The sequence below is a fragment of the Acipenser ruthenus genome, chromosome 2, assembly GCF_902713425.1.
Source record: "Acipenser ruthenus chromosome 2, fAciRut3.2 maternal haplotype, whole genome shotgun sequence".
NCBI lineage: Eukaryota > Metazoa > Chordata > Actinopteri > Acipenseriformes > Acipenseridae > Acipenser > Acipenser ruthenus.
This window is the reverse complement of record NC_081190.1, coordinates 109,493,175-109,515,448: the sequence shown is the minus strand read 5'-3', so window position 1 is coordinate 109,515,448 and position 22,274 is coordinate 109,493,175. Positions and strand designations below refer to the sequence as shown.

The following is a 22,274-nucleotide window of genomic DNA, read 5'->3' as shown; positions in this document are numbered from 1 at the left end:
GATACGGAGGCTAAGCCTACGTGTCATTTTGTAAAAGTAAAAAAAAAAACGTGGGCTCCTGAGTGGCGAATCCAGCAAAGGCACTCCATGTGGAGTGCGCCCTATAGCTTGGAGATCGCAGGTTTGAGTCCAGGCTATTCCACTGCCGACTGTGAACGGGAGTTCCTAGGGGATGGCGCACAATTGGCTGAGCGCCGCCCGGGCGGGGAGGGCTTCAAGTTTTAATGCATTTTAATGCATTTGTATTAGCAACACGATGCATGCTTGCGGCTAGCCCCTACCACTCAGAATTAGACTTAAGGTTATGGTTCACGTGTGGCTCCTCGCTTAAGCTTCGATTTCCATACAGTATGTTGTAGGTTTATTCCTCGCTTTCAACTGAGGAAAATCTGGGAATAAAAAATAACAATAAAGGTCGTCCAAAGCCTAAATTGGACCTTCTTCAACAGGGAGGACCACAACAAAATTGCCTTTTTAATTGCTCATGGTACGAAAAAACGAAAAGGTTGACTGCTAGTATTCGCAGTTTGGTTTTTCAAACCAGCTCTTCATCTTCCCAGCGGATTTCTGTGGGCTACAGTGATTAAAAAAATCTTCCACGGGCTGTAAAAATATTTTTTTCTAAAATTACATAACTCAAGATTTATCAATCAATTAAGTCCATGATGTTTTTGTTAAATTCAGTTGCTTGTCTTATGTGCTGTGTATACTATATTACATTTCCATCACATTTTTATGTTTATTTTTGGTAAAAGTGAGCAGATTTGTTGTACCAGTAATTAGAGTAACGACTTAACACATGTTTGATATGGTTACTGCTCAATCGCAAACACTGGTATGTTATTGCAGAAACTCTTGGTTGCTTGTTTAGTAGATAATAGCCAATTCAATTTATTTTTCCAAAGCAAAAACCCCCAAGAGAAACTTGACAATGTCCCTATTTAGTCCATGCCAACACGCCACCTTCTGTTCACCGTCACTGATGCGTGTACATGTATTCCATTTACAAAGGCCAATTCAGGCTTTCATACCGTACCTTTAACTGCCAGTCAAAGTCCTGCAACTGAGCCGATGAAATTGTGTTTGTTTTTTCAACCAGTATCTGTCTGATTTCCTCTTTTCTGCCCTCCAGGCATTTCAATATTACATCTTGATAACTGGAGCCGAGTCCAGTTAGGGATCGAATCACCTAAAAAAAATTATATGATTAATGTAATTTAATTAACAAAACACACACACACACGTATATGTCTGTATATAATATCATTATATATATTATACCTTATACGTCATCTGCCCAATGTGGGCAGATGACGTATAAGGTTTTCAAAAATAAAATTAAACTTAAATGAATACATTTGGTATTTTTGGTTTCTTAATGTAAATATATATATATATATGTGTGTGTGTGTGTGTGTGTGTCACCTCCAAAATTATTGGTACCCTTGATAAAGATTAGCAAAAAAGACTGTATAAAATAAATAATACCAGTACTGAGCTATATTGTAATTTTCCAACATGTGGAATATATTTGACTTTATTAATGATTCAATGGAATCAACCAAAAATACACATTTCTCAAATTATAAATGTATTTTAAAAAAAAATGAAGTGTCACAATTATTGGCACCCTTGTTTTCAGTACTTTGTGCACCCTCCCCTTGCAAGGATAACGGCACTGAGTCTTTTTCTATAATGTTTAATGAGATTGGCGAACAAATTGGGAGGGATCTTAGACCATTCCTCCATACAGAATCTTTCCAGATCCTTGATATCCTTCGGTCTGCGCTTATGGACTGTCCTCTTCTATTGAAACCACAGGTTTTCAATGGGGTTCAAGTCCGGAGACTGAGATGGCCATTGCAAAATGTTGATTTTGTGGTCAATTAACCATTTCTTTGTGGATTTTGATGTGTGCTTGGGGTCATTGTCTTGCTGGAAGATCCACTTGTGGCCAAGTTTCAGCCTCCTGGCAGAGGCAACCAGGTTTTTGGCTAAAATATCCTGGTACTGGGTAGAGTTCATGATGCCGTTGACCTTAACAAGGGCCCCAGGACCAGTGGAAGCAAAACAGCCCCATAACATCAATGATCCACCACCATATTTTACAGTAGGTATGAGGTTCTTTTCTGCACACGCATCCTTCTTTCGACGCCAAACCCACCGCTGGTGTGCGTGGCCAAATAGCTCTATTTTCGTCTCATCTGACCAGTTGGTTCCAGTCAAAGTACCAATGCCGTTTAGCAAACTCCAGGCGCTTATGTTTGTTGGTTGCTCTCAATAAAGGCTTTTTTTCTGGCAACCCTTCCAAATATTGGCATGGAGGTGGCGTTTAATTGTAGATTTGGAGACTTGGTGACCCCAAGATGCAGCCAAGTTCTGTAATTCTCCAACTGTGGCCCTTGGATTTCCCTTTGCCTCCCGAACCATCTGCCTCACTGTGCGTGGGGGCAAGATACACTTGCGTCCTCTACCGCAAGTTTACCACTGTTCCAGTGGTTTTGAACTTCTTAATTATTGCCCTAATAGTGGTAAGTGGTATATTTAGTTTTTTAGCTATTGTTTTGTACCCATTGCCTGATTTATGAAGGTCAACAACCATTTGCCTCTCTTCATTTGTGAATTCTTTGCCTTTCCCCATGGTGATGGATGACAAATGGATTTCATATGCGTGTTACCTCATTTTTATACCCCAGTGAAACAGGAAGCCATGGAAGGCCACAATGCAGTTCCTTAAGAATGAGATGAACTTAAAGAAGTAGAATGTTAATGAAGAATACATTTTGTTTGATTTTATTTATAAGAATCTTTAGGGGTGCCAATAATTCTGACACCTATCTTTTTGAGAAAAGATGTTATTACGTGATAATAAAAAACTTTTTCTCTGAGCAATTGTATTAGAATAAAAGAATATGGTTTTCCAATATATTTGAGCATAAAATATAGCTCATTACCTGTGTTGTTTATTTTTTCGCTCATCTTTATCAAGGGTGCCAATAATTTTGGAGGTGACTGTATATATACATACTGTATATAAGACCTTGATTCATAAACATAATACCATAAAAGTGTCATTCGGTGTAACCACACCTATTTTTTTTTCTTTTTAATTATTTAACTTATGTACAGTTTATATACACATGACCATTCATATATTCCTATTTAGTTAGCCTAAAATCAAGTGCTAAACAAGCATAGAATCACATTTCCATATTTGTGTTTTTTTTTTGTTTATTAGCGATGACCCCACTTTAAAATGCTCTCATAATCAAGACCTGTGAATTTAAATGAAGTAGTAATACAGACAAATTATTTTTACCACATTTAATTGAGTTACTTTGTTTGTTTCTATACAACAAGTTTAACATGGTTATAGCACTTCAATACAACTGATATATTGGTTGCACTGTATGACCAAAGCAAGTTACCCCAAATGACTTCTAATTGTCGTACTCAAACCATGGCCTATTTCATTAAAATACAGACTTCAACTGTTATGGATTTATAATCTTAAAGGAAGACAGACACATTAGTAGTGAATAATTGCTATGAAACTTTATTGGGTTTTTTTTTTCAAAACATTGAGTTAACATTTGATATGGTCAAGAAAATTCACAATTTGAATTTTAGATTAATTGTTCAATATGTAAATGAAGCTTTCTGAAAAAAACGTTGAACTACAATATGAATGGAATGTAGTCAACATTGGTGCACTGAGGAACACAGAAAGAACAGAAATTTAACACATGAGAAAAACAACATTTTGCATTAGGCACTTTTGACAGCACATCATCCTGCTGCTGATAATGAAAAGTCAACATCTACCAGGCTTTTGTGAATTGTAGCCAGCCAGTGCTGCACAGTTTGGAATATCTGGAAGTGGAAGGCTCTGGCTCAGTAATTACTGCAGCAATGTCTGACTTGTAATAAATTATGTCAGAAACAAATTCATTCTAATCATCTAACTGATGCATGCACTTTACTTCAACTGCTTTTTCCACCTCCTTAAGGACTTGCCCTATGTATGGTAGTTCATCATACATCACAATAATAAATCGAAAACCCTTCAACTGGTGAATTGCTTGTTCTCGTCGGCCACCAGGTGGCGTTACCGGTCGCTAGGGGTGCTGATCAATTGTCACTATAAATGTACAGGTCCTACAGTTGTATAAGTATGCAAAGTTTCACATTTGTATAAAAAAGGTGCACAATCTTGCCTATGTGTTGTGCTTATTGGCTGGACTATGATGTGTAGTCAGATTCTCTATCATATAGAGAAAAGCACAAAAAGGCACCTTGATCCTCTTTCAGTCTGGTACACTGTTCTTGCTGCAGGATCTTGATTAATACGGGCTCTGTATCGTGCTGCCTTTTCCCTGCTTGACAAGGGCATCTGAATTTGAAGAAAAATAAGAAAATTGTATATAAATCTGTAATGTCAAATTTGGCTAGTCATTAAAAAAATAATGTCTATTGGCTCTTCACAATAAGTAATCAATAAATCTGTGAAATTCAGAGATCATGCTTGACATCATGTGGTGTAACCATCTGGACACTTTGGTGTAACCTTACAGGTTACACCCAAGGACATTTTCCATCTAATGCTAATGTAACAGGACATTAGGCCTCCTATACAAAACAATGACCTTGAACATATTCTGTAACCATAAGCGGCGCGTGAGTGTTTAGTTTGGGGAGGCTATTCCACACTCCCCCCCCCCCCCCCCCTGTATTTATTAAACCGGACGATGCACAGTAAGATATACACACACACACACACAGTATAATATATATATATTTAAAATATATATATTGTAACGTAGCCTATCTCTCGTCGGCTTGTTTGCCCTTAGACCCAGACACAGAACTTTGATTTTTGAGCGCTTCTGTGCACTTGTAATTTTCACAACACAAACAAAACAAAAACGTAGAGCCTACCTTCACTTTAACAGGACGGCTAAGCCGTTTACCTGTCAACACACTCTTTAACAAAACAGTTTACTTTTTTGTACTTTTTTTTTTACTTTTTTTTTTTTTTTTTAAACAGCCAAACACTTCTCATAGCAGCTCCCTGGTGATCTCTCTCTAATGGAGCTGGAAGCTCTCTTTTATAGTTTGTGGCTGTTCCCAATCAACACCAATTACCTTGTTTGGGAACAGCCACATTCTCACATTTTTTTGGTAGGGAGAGGAATTAACCCCGTCCCTGCCAACCACCACCAAAACACACAACACCCAGACTTTATTTACATGCAGAGCCCTTTCTGTGTTACAATATATATATATATATATATATAGTACCAGTCAAAAGTTTCTATGCTTTTAACTGTATAAACTTGTCTATAAACACTTAATATTTCATTATATGATACGTGTACTTATATAAGCTGATAATCATAAGTGAATTGCAATTTTATTTTTAAATGAATGTAAATCTTGTCAATTTCAATGAAATGGTCACCCAAAGCAAGGGGATTTCAATCTGAAGCCCAAGTCAGTTAAAAGTCTGAAATGTGTATAACACGGTGTTAGAACACTGGCCTAAGATGTTCTCTGAGTTAACTAGCATGTGACCTAATTAACCTTTTGTCACCAATTATTGTTAACAGGTGAGGGTCCATGATTACTATAAATATAGGTAGCATAGGCACAAGTTTGTCAATCCTGAATGTAAGGGAGCAGAAAATGGCAAAATACGCTCAGTTAAGCAAAGAAAAGAATTACTTTAAGAAATGAAGGTCAATCTTTAAGACAAATCGCAAGAACTTTGCAAGTGTCTGTAACTGCTGTGGCCAAGACCATCAAACAATTTGAAGAAACTGGCACTCATGAGGACCGAACAAGGTCAGGCAGGCCAAGGGTGACCTCAGAATCAGAGAACAAGTTCATTCGAGTCACAAGTCTGCGAAACCGGCGATTAACTGCCCCTGAAATATAAGCTCAGCTAAATGCTACTAGAAATACAGGTGTTTCAACATCAACTATTCAGAGGAGATTGCGTGAAGCTGGCCTAACTGGAAGAATTGCTTCAAAGAAACCATTGTTAAGAGTGCAGAATAAGAGGAAGAGACTTGCCTGGGCCAAAAAACACAGAAACTGGATGTTTGAGGAGTGGAAGTCGGTCTTATGGACTGATGAGTCAAAATTTGAAATATTTGGGTCCAACCGCCGAGTATTTGTAAGACGCAGAGAGGGTGAGCGCATGAGTTCTGCATGTGTGTTTCCCACTGTCAAGCATGGAGGAGGCAGTGTCGTGGTCTGGGGTTGCTTTGCTGGTGACAGAGTTGGTGATCTTTACCAAGTCCATGGGAAGCTCAACCAGCATGGCTATCATAGCATACTTCAGAGGCATGCCATTCCATCAGGATTACGGCTAGTTGGGCAGTCCTTCATTCTTCAGCAAGATAATGACCTGAAACACACCTCAAAGTTGCAAGAACTATCTGGCGAAGAAGGAAAGTGAAGGACAACTCAATCTAATGTCCTGGCCTGCCCAGTCTCCAGACCTCAATCCCATATAACTTGTATGGGACGAACTGGACAGAAGAGTCAAAGCAAAGCTACCCACAAGTGCCCTACATCTCTGGGAATTGCTGCAGAAGAGCTGGGAAGACATGTCAGGTGATTTCCTGCTGAAACTTGTTAACTGAATGCCGTGTTTGTGAGGCTGTTATTAAGGCAAAGGGTGGCTATTTTGAGGAATCCAAGATTTAGAGACAATTTTCAATTTTCTTGAACATTGCTTTGATACTCATTATGTTTTGTTTTGTATATTGTAACATGTGTTTTCATTTTCAAGTATTTACAGAAACGTATACGACGTAAAACATTGTCAATTATGAAAAAAAACCTAGTTTCCAGCAAGTGTACTCAGACTTTTGACTGGTACTGTATATATAATTAAGACTTGCATTCTTTTTTTATTACTCTGTTACTAGTGAGTCTGAATACTAAGTTTCATTCATTGTGTTGAGTTTGAAAAATAGTCGGACTGACGGACACAAATAAAAGTTGTAAACTGGATTCATTCTCCTACGTCTTTTTGAGAACTTGTACTGTATAATAATTTATAGCACAAAACAGACCTCAAAACCACTCAGACGGCCAAATAAATGAAGTTTAATAAAGCACTAGCTTGTACTTTAAAAATTTTAAAACTTTAAAAAATGTTATGCCTATTTAAGCAAATTAGAAAAACAGTAAGGATAGCAAGCTGCACTGTTTTTTCAAACCTCTGAAATCTGTTAACTTGTTCTGCAGTCCTACACCAATTTCGAACACCATTTCCTTCACTTCACACCAATTTAAATCAATTATTAATACTGGCTGTTAAGCTTCTAAACACACACTTACTATCGAGGGGCATTCAACGTATTTCATAAGTTACATTTGCAAAAAAAATAAATAAATTAAAAAAAACTGCACTCTTACCATAAACTTTTGACTATCCATATGGGGCTCAGATCGGTGGGAAGAAAGGATGTTAAACCAGCCAAGCATTGTCTCCTCAAATGACATTGAAATGCCAACTAAATCCTGTATTTTGGACCTTAAAAGACCCAGCTTTCACTGGAAAAATCTAAAGAAGAAACTTCAGAAGCATTCATAATCTGGCACCACAAACAGTGTTCTGAAAGGTGGCATTTGTTCAAACAGTCGAAGGAAGTATGTTCTGACTGTAGCGTCACAGTTACCAAATTCTCACAAAACGATGGTGCGTGAAAACAGACAGTATGGTACGAAAATATTTTGCCACAAGTTCTGTAAATTCAGATTCAGATCAAGCAGTTTGTATAAATAACAGCAATTTGAATAAATGTAGAAATTGTGAAGAGGATGTTCCAGGCAATTGAATGCGCGAAAAGGATTCAGAGTTTTTGTCGGCTGCCTCCTGCTGCGGTATGGGCGGCTCAGATCGATGGGAAGAATTGACGTACGCCCTCTAGTCCCGCGGGCGGAACACGGAACTGCACGTAAATATTATATTTCATAACTCATTTTTAATATTATTACAAAAGCAAAAGAGAAAAAAAGCTAACTCGATATCAAAATCGTTGTTTTCCTACCGTCAAACAGCGAAGGAATTTTTCGAATCCGTCATTTCACCGCTGAGATATCCCATTCGCAATGTGTCTAGTACCCCCATGCATTCAAAACAAAAGCAATCGACTAGCTTGCGTTTTGCTGCTCTGGTCTTACAACCTTGATGACGGTGAAGTCTCCCTGATCACGTTGCAGGGGAGGTCACAAGCTTTCCATTCATACCTTTACTTTGTTTGTAGCCCAATCCATCACAGAGTAATCGATGTGCAAACAAACACGCCCACCTCTTGAATGAGATAAGGGGGGGAAAAAAAAGCCTTTCAAAAGGCAAATGCATGTGGCAATGGATAGCATGTGAGGTGCCAGAAGATAACATCCCTTTTAGAACTTAGTGTATCAATTGACATAAAGATTTACACAATGTTTATTTTTGGAGAGGTTTGGGGACCCTTGGGCTTAGCTTTGTAAAAACTCCTTTGATCCCTTTGTTCAAACAGTTCCAAATTTGTACCCAGTATAGTAGACATGTTGGTGAAGCACTGGAAACAAATCTGTCTCTTTCCATATGCTACAAGTTGAAAAAATGACTATAGAACATAAAAAAATGAAAAGCGTTTGTTGTTTTTTTATGTATTTTTTCTGGATATCTCCTTCCAGTGTGGTACTGAGTAAGACTTTTATCACAGCCCCCCAGGCGGAAATTGTCTGTGAGGGGCTGGGGTTTTGACAGGTTAAACCAGCCAAGCACTGTCTCCTCCAATGACATCGAAATGCAACTAAATCCTGTATCTGTACTACAGTGTTGATTTTGATATCCCAGCTGCACAAGCGGTCTGGCTGTTGTGCAGTAGGAAAAAGAGAAATATGTTTTTAGACCTGCTTTGCGGTCTTGTGGGGAAAAAAGTCGATTTTCTTATCTCACAAATATTTTTTGTGTTGGTCAGAACAATTTCTTGTGAGGGTTTGGGCAATTTATGTTGGAGAAACTTAGCCTCCCCAAGCCTCTTATACGCGCCGCCTATGTCTATAAATCACATTTCTGGTGAGATATTGATTTTGAAAATATTTCTTTGTTATCACCTTATTCTAGGAGTTACACTGAATGACATGTGGTGATTTACATGTCCTGTAATGAGTTATGAATGTGCATTTTTTAAATATTTATAAGAGACATACTGACCTTGCACCACATGTGCTGGGTCCCTTTCCGACTTCCTCATATACTGATGTCATAGATCATGGAGTCCTCAGCAAATATGGTCTAAAATGGCTATTTGATGTCAAGTTACACCATAGGACATTGGGGGACATCGATTTCACGGACAAAAGTGTTTCTAGTATAAACCTCATTGTAAATTAGAGTAATCATACAACATTTCTCCATGTATCAAAAGACCCTCGCAGAATTATGCCTATGTACTGTATTCATTGTTTTATTCTGAGACTGATAGTTTTTTTCTAACTTTATTTGCATGCATAAGTTTTCAGACAGTTACACTGAATGACACTGTTACACTTTTAAAGCCCAAAAACCACAGGTATAGTAGTTGCTTATTAAATAAAATATTGTAGATTTAATTGATATATAGTACAATTTTATATTAATTTCTTAAGTGACATGATTATTTTACAATGATTGTGTTTCTTTAGAAATAACAGTCAATACTGTTAAACTACAAATAATTTTCAATCTTACCTGTCCTGTATATTGTGCAGCCTTTATTTGAAAGCTTTCTTGAAACATGTTCGATAATCAGATCATCAGAATCAATACAGGGGATATCCCTAGTAAGATTACTTTACATTTTGTTCAGCTAATCTTAAACAAGTCCAAATTGATTTAAAGTCTTTACTTCTTAAATGTCTCTTAATCAGACAAAATACTGTGATAGAATACCATACGCTTTCATTAAGTCTAACAGTATTGAGGATGAACTAGTCAAAGAATGATTAATGTAGGATCTTTAGAGTGGAACACTTTGAATGCTCACAGATGTGCACTAACAAGGTAATTCTCAACGATATAATCAAAAATGCCCAAGGACTAGTTTCTTTTCAGCAGTTTTAATCAACATGGGTAAAACAACAGTTCCTTGTGCAGGTTCCAATTTGAGGATGACAGTCACAAGGAACTAATTAAAACAAATAAAATAAAAAGAAACTGCTTAAAATGCTATTTTCTAATCCATCAATTTACACATTTCAAAAAGATGCATGCATGTAAGATTGACCTTTTCAGATATGAAGGATTCTGTATATACAGTGGGTTCCATGAAAAAAGTCCTCGGTACCACAGTAAACTTGCAGTAACTCGAGGCATGTCACGATATACCACGGTTAACATGAAGAGCAGCTTGCAGTTTAAAACCAATACTTTAATTTTTCCAGCAGCGTGCGCCAGGGAGCTTTTAGGAATTTAAAGGGCTGTATACCATTGTTTCTTAACAAGATGATTTCTGTTTTAGCTTTGTATCCCTGTGTCAATAAACAAATTAATTAAAAAATGCAGTGCATTTGTTGATACAGCACTCACACGATACACCTACAGAGAGAGAAACAAATCTAAAGCAGAAATCCTCTTGTTAAGGATCAACGGTATACAGCCCACAGTACCAGAGGTTTTGTGATATATATATGTTCAGATAAAATATATGAAATGCTATTAGCATAACATAAGGGACTATGTAGTTGTATAGTTTATGAAAATGTGTGATCAGTGTAATTGACCTGTATGGTAGCTAGAGAGAAAAACAATGTAGCAGTTTATTCTTTTTAACAGAGGCGCCTCCTCAGCCGAGGCAAGTTAGGCATGGCCTCACCAATAATTCCCAAAGGCTAAAAAAAACCACATTATTTTTATTTAATTGAGAAACACATTTAAGCATATTAAATACATTAAAGGCCACAGAAGCACTAGTGACATTATTTAAAAGTCACAACTCACTTTCACCAGCAGCAAAAGCGCAACGGCAGAAAGCTGGAGCAATGTAGTGCTGCCGCACTGCTGCGTGAAGCACAAACCTCGAGTGCCTCACAAAGCTGCTCGTTACCATGGCAAACTCACCAGGCTGGGGCAAGAGTATATAACTGCACAGCGTAGCTCACACAGGGTCGCTCTCGCAGCGTAACACACAGGGGAGCTCACACAGGGTAGTGCTGCATTCGCATCTCGTAATTTACATAGTGCTTCACTGATCCTCAACACCCCTACCACGTGACCATAACACCCCACGAACCTTAGGTTTAGGGTTAGGTTATTGTTATGAAGTAAACTTCGTTTTAGTACCTAAATGTATCACCCTTATGTTATCGGGCTGCAGCACATAATTAATGATGACGTCTATTTCGAGTTGCACACGCAGCACTAACCTGTGTGAGTTACGCTATGGGAGCCTTCGTTCTGCAGCAATGCCCCTCTCGGCTGGGGAATCCCTTTCTGAAGGCGTAGCTATGGTAACCACAGCTTGGCGAGGCACCTACTGGATTTGGAGCAGTTACAATTTGTGCGATTTTATTTTTTTTCAAAAATGTCTTTAGTTGAATCTCATATTATATGCGACCTGAGGAAAATAAGTTTTACATTAAGAGAGACGTTCAATTGTTAAGGACGGCAGCACAGGAGATTTTGAAGAAAGGTGATAAACGAATGCAGCAAGGAGTGCATAAAATGGCAGGAAGCGCTGTGAACAGACTTGTTGGCCATGTTTTCTAAATAATAAGGTAAAGTTTCATCTCTCAATGGTACAACTGCCATTTTTTGCCTAGTTATGACAAGCTGCTTTTTTTTTAATTAATGATTTTGTGATATTGTATTTGTTTCTTTATAGTGAATGTTCCACGCTGGTGTCACGTAATGACTTGTAGAATTAAATAATACGTGGTTTTAAGTTTCTGATTTGCCAATTGATTATAAAAACTTGTATCCGGTTTACAGTGCTAATGTTGCTTTTTTAATTGATGGAGGTATATTTTACATAGCGAGTATTTGTTGAATTTATTAAAATGCTCTCAGGGGAGTCATATGAAATCAGCTTAACAAAGTAAATTTACTTTTAAATTAATGAAGTTATACATGTACTCCTGTTTCAGCACAGTTTGCATAGTTATACTCATCCATAGCTTCAAAACACCCAAACAAATCATAATTCTAAGGATTACTCTAGCAAACCAGGTCTTCAGTGTTCGTTTCTCGTTTGTCTGCTTGACTTAATTAACTCATGCCCTTATCAAATTCAGTACCTTTGGGGTTATCACTATGTATTTTTTTCTAATGCATGAAGATGTGTTAAGTAATAAAATTAAGACTAAGGACCTTTGAAAGGTAAAAGAACCTGCACACCTACCGATGTAAAACTTGGGCACCTGCCATATCTAAAACCATTAACATATGCACTCAACATATGGACCTAATTTGGTAACTATATTTAGAACACAACACCCAAACATATGCATGTGGATAGATACCATAGTTCAAAGCTAAAGTTTGTAATAAATAAATAAATAAATAAATAAATAAATAAATAATGTTATAGGTCACATTATTTGCAATATTTTAATACCAAAAATGAGAAGGGAGAAAAACAGCACTATGCCCAGGTTTGTTCTTCACTGGAATTCAGTGATTAAAAACCTTCACACTGTCACTGCATCTGCAGAGCCACGTCACTTTCAGGGATGAAAGGTGAATTCACAATTTGTACAAACGTCATAACCTCACAGTATTTAAAAGCTTGAATTATTTATAGACTAATATTCATCCCCCTTGTATTATATCACCAGGCTACAATATGTGTGCCAGCATTGACAAAAAAAGAAATGCGTTTCCAAGCAACATTATGCACTGACACAATTTGATTTTATTGGAACAATGAAATGCTGTAAAAGTTATGTTTTGACAACATCTATCACGCTGGTTTGCCAATGGCTAGGTATGTTGTGTTTTTTTTTTTTTTTCCTCTTTCAGTTTAGATACTGCACAGAGAAGTATAACTTTAAGATCAGCAAAAAGGCAGTTTTTAACAGATAATTACGGGCTAAAGGCTTAACCGTACAGTAATATTATTACAACGAAAACCTTGCCTCCTGCATTGCAGTCTATAGGCCATTGCTGCTTCTCAAGCATGACCAAACTTGAAGTAACAAGAAAACTTCTTGTAACCTTGGTCCATAATGTCTGAAATGATCCCGACAGCAATAACACAATATAAAAAATTGACAAAGTAGCATTACGTGTTAATAAAGCAGCCCAACACACTACTCTTACCTCTTCATCGGATAGGTTTCTTCCAACAGCCGTCTTAAAAACAGAAGTTAAAGTGTCAATCACTTCCATCCATTCTGTCAGGCTCCAAAAGCTATCATAGTCCTGGAACCGAGGGCGATCACGTCCACAGACACTGTCTATTAATCTGTGGAGCGACTGACAAAAAGAAATACAATACTCTCTTAATTAGACCGAAGCAGTTTTAATCCTCAGTGTTATCCTGCCAAATCTCAAGCATAGATTTTATCAATTAGCCATACCAAAAAAAAAAAAGAATTTTGGATTTTGCATTTCAGGTGCAAGCAAGAGCTCTGGCAGTTCAAAGTGGGAAATGTACTTATTTTGTTGAGTTTATATCGGAGATTACATCTTGCTCAGAACTACAACTTCACAGTTCACTGCCGAGATGACACGTCTAAGGAAACAAGCAAAGTGAAATCAGAATGATTTGAAATCAAAAGGATAAACGAAAGGTAAGACATATAAACTAATTTGAAATATGAGTGGGTTTAGTTAGTTTTAACACAACAGGTTCTATATTAAATCAAACGGTCAGATTTGTATTGATTGCTACTCAATAATTGTGTAAACAAGGGCAACCGAGAGAATGTTTGTTCTGTGTAAAATAATTAACTTGTTCTTTTTATTTAAATTAAAAGCTAACAACTTAAAACTCCTTAAAGGGAATTACTGTACTCAAAAAATATGAGTATCAGCAAATGCCATTAAAACCTAGTCTCTTACAGTCATGTTTTGCTGTTTTTATACAGTACATTAAGCAAACAAATGTTCAACATCTTTTTACCATGTTGTGATTGGAAGTCCTATTCGGTGGGTTCAGTTGGATTTTATTTTTATCCAACGAATGATTAAATAGGTTGATTAAATGGTCCCTTTGCTTTCCAGCCAAAAGTTCCTGTGCTTGTTTTAATTGGCCAGTCTGTTACTGGCTTAGAAACATTTCAATTAAAATTGAAATGCAGCATTGGTTGATATACTGGGTAAGACTTAGAAAATGCAGAACTGAAGCAGGACATGTAACCCTGTACTAGGCACAATTATATGATTCAAGTGGCAAATTCACACAGCCTTTACTAAGTGTCACTGGCACATTTTTTTCTGAAAACAGAAAAACACTTTGAGAACTTTAGATACAACCTCCACCCACATTAACAATTCTCTTGCAAGCACTTAAGGTTTGATCATTGTTTTTCTTAGGGTGTAGGGTTTTAGTATTTCTAAATCATACCATGTTTTCCAATAGATTTATGGTTAGATGGCTGCTGATCAGTCTTCACTTGGAGTGAGGATGTGTGACACCTCCCTATACAGACAAAGAGATGTACGCAGAAATGGAATACTGGATCCAATAAAGGACCAGTATACGTATTGCCCATGAATTTATGTGTAACAATGGTTTACTGTGGCCCTAAAGAGGGAGCAGGAAAAAAAATACATAAAAACTAAAAAACAGAACAGATCTTGTTGGATCTATAACTTGAAAAATATTTTAGACATTGACATGATTCAAATGATACAGAACATGTAAGTGGTAAGTTTCTATCAGTATGGTCATAAAACCTTACCATAATTAATTACTTCTAAATAAACAAAAAAATACTTATGCAAAGGAGATGTATTCTGTATCTGACAATGACAAGCAAAGGGCAGTATTAAAATACGTTGTGCAAAGACTTACCTTTTAGATTTTGAGCTATGTATTTATGAAAGAATGTAAAGGTTTTTGCTTTCAGCAGAGTTGAAGACATTTTCCTTCAATAATGGACACATTTGAAAAACTGATAGCTTTTATAAGAGTACAAGGGAAATCTCTGCCTTGCTTATTATTAGATGCCTCTTATCGTTGCCCTGCAGGGTTATTTGCTACACCATGTATTTGAATGTGCATTCAGATCCATTACAGCATGACTACTGCATTTTCTTTTTCCAGGAACACAGCACTCATAATTGGAACCAATTGTATATAGGAATAAAGATTTTATTTTATTATATAATGTTCAAGAAAGTCCACCATTCATTCCATAAAAGGACATTTTTAAAGGATTTGTGAAGAGCATTTCTTTAATAACTATGCTAATAAGAATACTGTGTATAAATGCTACAGACTATTTTAGACAATGTAAGAGTTAAAAAACATTAGATAATAACTGCATGTGTCTGCTTTTTGTGGAAAACTATTTAGTGATGTATATGTGTAGTCCAGCAACAGGCCAAGATAATGACGGCTGGTGATCTGAGCTAACTTTAAGGAGCAATGGTCCTTCAAGATCACAGAGGAAGTTGCTGAGTTGGCTATACATGATGGGTTGCAGATCAGATAGGGTGTGCAGCCGAACAGAGTTTGGGCAAGGAAGTTATTAGCCAGATTGTAGAGAAGAAAAATAAACTTTTTAGGGGATATTTAACGGGACTGTGTGTCTAGAAACTCATTGCATACCATATTGGAAAAAAAAACTAAAAATGATGTGATGTAAATGAAACAATGGTTAATAATACTGTATTGAACCACCATACAGGTGTTTGTTATGCACATATGCAAATGGCCCAAGCACAAGTGGTAAACTATGCATACAAAGGAGAATACTGTTTGTCGTGTTTGGTGCTTCTCTCTGTGTCTCTGGAAAATATTAAGGAAACATAGGCCTTGTTTTCTTACAGCAAGCATGAAGTTTCATCAAAGGTCCCGCAATTTAAGGTAACCATTTCACAGAAATATCCTTATAAACTGTTTAACTGTGATATGTGTTGTTTTGTTATTCAGTGTTATCCTGATTCGAGATGTAATACAATAAGAGAAATAAGAAGGCTTCTCACTTCTACATCTTTTGTGCTGTACTGCATATTAATTTTGTTATAACTGTTTGCTCCATGTGCAGTCAAACAGCATCGCTTTTTTGTAACAATATAATTAATAGGTTCCTTGCTCCCTCTAGTGCTTTAAAAGGGTACTACATTAAGATGGCATCTGTACACTGCAAAAATACATTTTTATAAAAATTAACTGAATTTACTTATGTATTTCGGATAACTGAATTTTCTTCTTTTCTAAATAGTAATTTGTCAGTTGTTTTTTGTATGTACCCTCACCCAACTTTCTACTACAGTATTCTCTTCATCAAGCTTTTCCCTCTTTTCAATGAAATTGATAATTAACTAAAGGTTGGTAATGATTATAAAGCAAATACAGCTGGATTACTTTTTACTTGTATAGTAATAATAAAGCTGTATATATTAAACCTCTGTGTTCAATACTGGTCTGTTCAGCTCTACCGTGCATGCCTTTCTCGCTGCAGAAAAGCTTCCTTGTTTTACAATTGTGTTCACCAGTCCACACTTTTTCTATGTTTCTTCCAAATTAAAAGGTTTCCTTCATCTGTGGATAATTGCATTCACATTCTATTTTCCAGAGAAAACTGATAAAGGCTTTAAAGCCATCTTAACTGCAGAAGGAACAAAGTGTAAAAAAAGAAACACACACACACACAAACCTTTTGTGATAAGGAATACAAATCACAGGCTGTTGTCTCTACTGATATATTGTCGAGCAGGGTTATTGGATTTGCTAATAGGATATGTTGTCATTCCTTCTACATAATACTGTGGTTCACTCATCTGAATTAAAACTTGCATGTGGATTTTCCTTCTTGCATTATATATCTTAGTAAATGAAGAATGTGCTTTTACAAAATTGACTAAAGTTAATGTACTGAACCAATAACGCTATTAAAGTATACTGCAGTACACAGCTCTTTCATAAGAAAAAAAAAGCTGCAGTATTCATCGTTTACCCTAGAATCGTTTACCCATGCCTGGAAATGCTGCCAAATTTGCATAGAGAAGTGAAACATCATCCAGAATACACAGCTTCTACAGTTCACAGAATGCCAAGTACTGCAAAAGGCAAAATGGTGGAGCCACACATCAACCACTCATTTATAGCACTTCACATTGGAAATGTATTTGCAGAATTGATTATGGTAGATGATTAAATAAACATGTTTACATCACACATTCAATTAGCTGCCAAGACCTCACTAGACAAATATTTTGTCGGCTTTATATTGTCTGTCTGGGGAGACTTAAGAATGTTTTATAGCAGTTTATACTGAAAGACAAAAAGACACACGGTTGCACAATCACTTAAGATCCTGTAGATATCGTGCAATAGGGAGAGGGAGAGGGAGAGAGGGGGGAGGAGGGGGGGGGGCAAATCGCCTGCTTGCGAAAAAGCCACGCAAATTGACTAAAAACATGTCTTTTTGTGCATTGCAACAAGTTCAAAAGCCATACCATTTGTTCACGAGACTTCAACAGTGAAGACCCCCTTGGTAATGTACCCTCACATAACTTTCTACTGTAACTATAGGCTGTACCGAGCTTCTTTTATTATGTGACTCCATTTATTCAACATTTCAAATTATTGCCATTTGCAGGTGACTCTAAAATGAGTGCTTTATAATTTAGTTGTTATATAAGCAAGGTTTACTTTTAAATAAATCATTAAAAAAAAAAAAAGATAGCTCTTTGTAAAGCATAGAAAGATATTTCTTTTATCCTTTACACTTGTTATTTTCATGTTAGGGGATCGGACACCTGATTGCTTTAAGCTTAGAATTTTCAGTCGTTAAGCAGCAGGGTAGGGGTCAATTCCTTTTTTCAATTCCAATTCCATTTCCACTTCCTTTTTAAAAATCAATTCCAAAGTCCAATTCCAATCTCAGATGGAATTCTAATTGAAAGAAAAGGAATAGACCCCAACCCTTCTTAAGAAAAAAAACTTAGAAAAAATTCTTAAAATGTTTTGAATAGCAGTTCTTCTTATTTTGTCTTAAGTACAAACTTAAGAAAAATGTTGGATTTAAGAAGATTTTTCTCCTTAAGAATGTTTCAAGAATATGGCCCCCAGGACTGTGTGACACAGCACAGCAAACATGACAAATGAATGCTACTGTATAAGGCCTAGCCTACTGTAATCTGATTCCTGTTACTGTATAAGATGGTCAATGCAGGATAAAAGTATATAAAAACTACAAACATAAATCTGAACAGAGAGAAATGGAGAGTATCTTTTTTCTATTTAATAAAGTACTGTAGTCAATTAGTTTTACCTACAGTAGGAGCAACATTTTTAGTAAACCACTAGGGAGTGTATGCGAGTCAGAATTGTTTTGCTACAAGTAGAAAAAAAATGCATTCATTTTCACATCTCAGTTTTGTTAATTTTCCTCAGAATCAATATACAGTGCCGTGAAAAAGTATTTGCCCCGTCTGATTTTCTGCATTTTTGCACATTTTTCACATTGTATTTGGTCAGATTTTTTTTGTGGGTTGTAGTAGTATATAAAGGGAGTCTGAGAGAAAAAATGACACCAAAGTTTGGTGCTTCTTTCATTTGTTTGGTGTGCAAGGTAATCAAACATGCAATCTTCAGGTGTGAAAAAGTTATTGCCCCCCCTAGTTAACTCAACCCAATTAAAGGGATAATTAGGGTCAGCTGTTTGAGTACTTTGGTTAACAACCAGGCCTGATTTGGGCCAGCCCTGCCCAATATAAATCTGACTAACTTTTGCCCTTACCATCAGAGTGGAGTTGTCAGCACACAGGTTCTAGAGGCACATCATGCCACGAACAAAAGAAATTCCTGAAGACCTCCGGAAGAAAGTTGTTGATGCCTATCAGTCTGGAAAGGGTTACAAAGCCATTTCTAAGGCTGTGGGGCTCCACTGAACCACAGTCAGCCATATTGTCCAAATGGAGAAAGTTTGGGACAGTAGTGAATCTTCCCAGGAGTGGCCGTCCTGCCAAAATCTCTCCAAGAGCAAGGCATAAAATCGTCCAGGAAGTCACAAAGAACCTTAGAACAACATGCAGGGATCTGCAGGCCTCTCTCGCCTTGGCTAAGGTCAGTGTTCATGACTCCACCATCAGAAAGACACTGGGCAAAAATGGGATTCATGGCAGAGTAGCAAGGCGGAAACCATTGCTCACTAAGAAGAACATGAATGCTCATCTCAAGTTTGCCAAAAAGCACCTGGATGTTTCTCAAGAGTTCTGGAGCAATGTTCTGTGGACAGAGGAGTCAAAAGTGGAATTTTTTGGCCGACATGGGCCCCGTTATGTCTGGCGAAAACCAAACACTGCATTCCACAGTAAGAACCTCATACCAACGGTCAAGCATGGTGGTGGTAGTGTCATGGTTTGGGGATGCTTTGCTGCATCAGGACCTGGACGCCTTGCCATCACTTAAGGAACCATGAATTTTGCTCTGTATCAGAGAATTCTACAGGAGAATGTCAGGCCATCCGTCCGTGAGCTGAAGCTGAAGCGCAGCTGGGTCTGCAGCAAGACAATGACCCGAAACACACAAGCAAGTCTACATCAGAATGGTTGAAGAACAAGAAATTTAAAGTTTTGGAATGGCCTAGTCAAAGTCCAGACCTAAACCCCATTGAGATGTTGTGGCAGGACCTGAAACGAGCAGTTCATGCTCAAAAACCCACAAATGTCACTGAGTTGAAGCAGTTCTGCATGGAGGAGTGGGCCAAAATTCCTCCACGGCGCTGTGAGAGACTAATCAATAACTACAGGAAGCGTTTGGTTGCAGTTATTGCTGCTAAAGGTGGCGTAATCAGTTATTGAGTCTTTACTTTTTCACACGGGAGCATTGGGTGTTGCATAACTTTCTTTAATAAATAAATGAAATATCAATTTTTTGTGTTATTTGTTCACTCAGGGTCCCTTTTATCAAATATCAGGTTTTGGTTGAAGATCTGATAACATTCAGTGTCAAAAATATGCAAAAATGCAGAAAATCAGACGGGGCTGTGGCCGAGCGCTGTTGAGTGGCATGTGAGGTGACGTCACGGACCAGGAAGTAACAGAAACAACACAATGGATGGCAATGGTGAAGCTGAATGCAACGGCGCTCAGCGTTTTATTAAATAATAAAACAAAACAAAAAGTTTAAACAAACAACAAACAAAAAGGCACAAGGGCCAAACAAATAAACAAATATGGTTTAGCAGTTGTTTTTAAGTTTCGTTTTCTCCTCGCTCTCTCCGTTCTCACTCCTGATACACTCTCTCCGAGGGTAGAGAGCTGCAGGTTTATATACAGTGGCCATCTCCCGATTAGCAACAATTAATCAATTAATTAACTCGGGAGATGATCACCGTCTGCACGAGCTTAATAAGGATGCGTGACTATCAGCTAGTTAAATAAATCACCAGCTGATCAGCCACGCATCCTCACGAGGTTTTTAAAAAACAATAACAAATACGCAGCGCTTTGATCTGCGCCGCAAACAAGAATACAAATAATAATACAAATATATATAGGGGCGGGACACTCCACCACACATGCCCCCCTTGTGCGCAGCACGCATGGCCTTTTCGGCCACCTCCCCCCTTAGTTCCCAAAGTCCCGGTTAGCAGTCCTAGCCCAGGAACAGGGGAAGCAAGGTGTCTCCGGGGGCGGCCACGGCGGGATGTCCTCTTCCCATCCAAACAGCTGTAGCGTCCCGGTGGACCGCGCACAGACCAGCTCCTCCGGCCAAGGAAATTTTGGGGGTGGTCTCCGGACCTCTCCCCCCTTCTTCATGGCCGGCAGCTCCCCTCCGTGGGGCTCCGGCCACCCATTCTCCTGCAGAGAAATTGCTGTGGGGGGAGATGGTCTCCTGACCTCTCCCCCCCCCCCCCCCCCCTTCTTCGTGGCCGGCAGCTCCCCTTCATGGGGCTCCAGCCACAGCATTTCCTGCCGCATGGCAGGACTGGTAGCGACCCCAGGTGAAGCAGAGCCCCCGGCGACCCCAGGCGAAGCAGGACCCTCAACGACCCCAGGCGAAGCAGGACCCTAGGGAGGCGACGGCAGCAGCGGACCCTTGGGAGGCGAACTAACTTACATAATTCTAGCTAGGGTTTTTGTGACGTCATCAATTACAAGACCGAAGGTCGAGTAATTTATAAACTGTCATACAAACCCGAGATGGAATTATTTTCCTGTAACTCACTGAAGACCATTTATTATTTTTTGTAATACATGGATACCCTTGTGATGCTAATATTAAAGAAGAAGAGGTTCAGCCGTACAGTTGTACACAAAAGGTTTAAAAGATTAACAAATAAAAATAACAGATTTTTAAATCTTTTAAACCTTTTGTGTACACTTTTTAAAAACCTTTTCTTTCATATGCCTTCAATTTTGTACACTGCAGTTTATATATATAGTATCTATGTTAAATATTTTAGATGCATTGCTTTTACACTACATTTACAATAACATGTTAACTAAAATCTGTAATTATGAAGGGTATAAAACAGACGTTGCACAGTACATCTGTGAACCACATGGGTTGTAGAGTATCTGAAATATCATTTTGATCTGGCAGTGCCATGTTATATTATTTTACACATGCAGTATATGCTTGTAACAGGGGTGTTCTGTTACTGTGTGGGTATCCACTGAGAAACGATGGGAGACACAGAGGATTTGCGCTTGAAAACGCCGCTCAGGTGTCCAGGTTTTATTATTTACACAACAATCAGGCAGTTGCAGTGGTTGGTGGCCGCCACTAGGGTACCAGCAATGGTAGCCCTAGTGCGGAAGGATATATATGTGCAGGTACATGAATATACAAAAACAAACACTGTACAAAAACAAGAAAATAAAAGGTGGCCAAGCTCAGGCCGTGTGCTACTCCCTTCAGATGAGACATAAAACTGAGGTCCTACTGTAAAGGACTCTGCAGCAGCAGGTGTTGATGCATAGTTCACCACCTAGTCTCCAAGTCGCTTTGGATAAAAGCGTATGCTAAAAATGACTAATTTATAATAATAATATACAGGGAGGTCTTGCACCAGGAACCTTCTTCCTGCCACAAATATAAACTTTGGTGGGATTAAGAATTCCCTAATTTAATCCCTATTCTAACGCTGCAGTTATCCCGGTA

The 22,274-nt window shown here is 37.9% G+C and overlaps 1 protein-coding gene across 2 annotated transcripts in view; it reads right to left on the bottom strand.

Annotated features, from left to right (window-relative positions):
* The window catches only part of LOC117408956 (COMM domain-containing protein 8-like), a 45,329-nt gene that overhangs the window by 11,551 nt on the left and 11,504 nt on the right, over positions 1–22,274 (bottom strand). For both annotated transcript variants that reach the window (XM_034014427.3, XM_034014428.3), the window contains exons 2-3: positions 13,307–13,462; positions 1,037–1,189 (exon numbers count right to left, since the gene is read on the bottom strand). In XM_034014427.3, the coding sequence (XP_033870318.3) occupies positions 1,037–1,189; positions 13,307–13,462 (309 nt within the window). The remainder of the gene's footprint in view (positions 1–1,036; positions 1,190–13,306; positions 13,463–22,274) is intronic.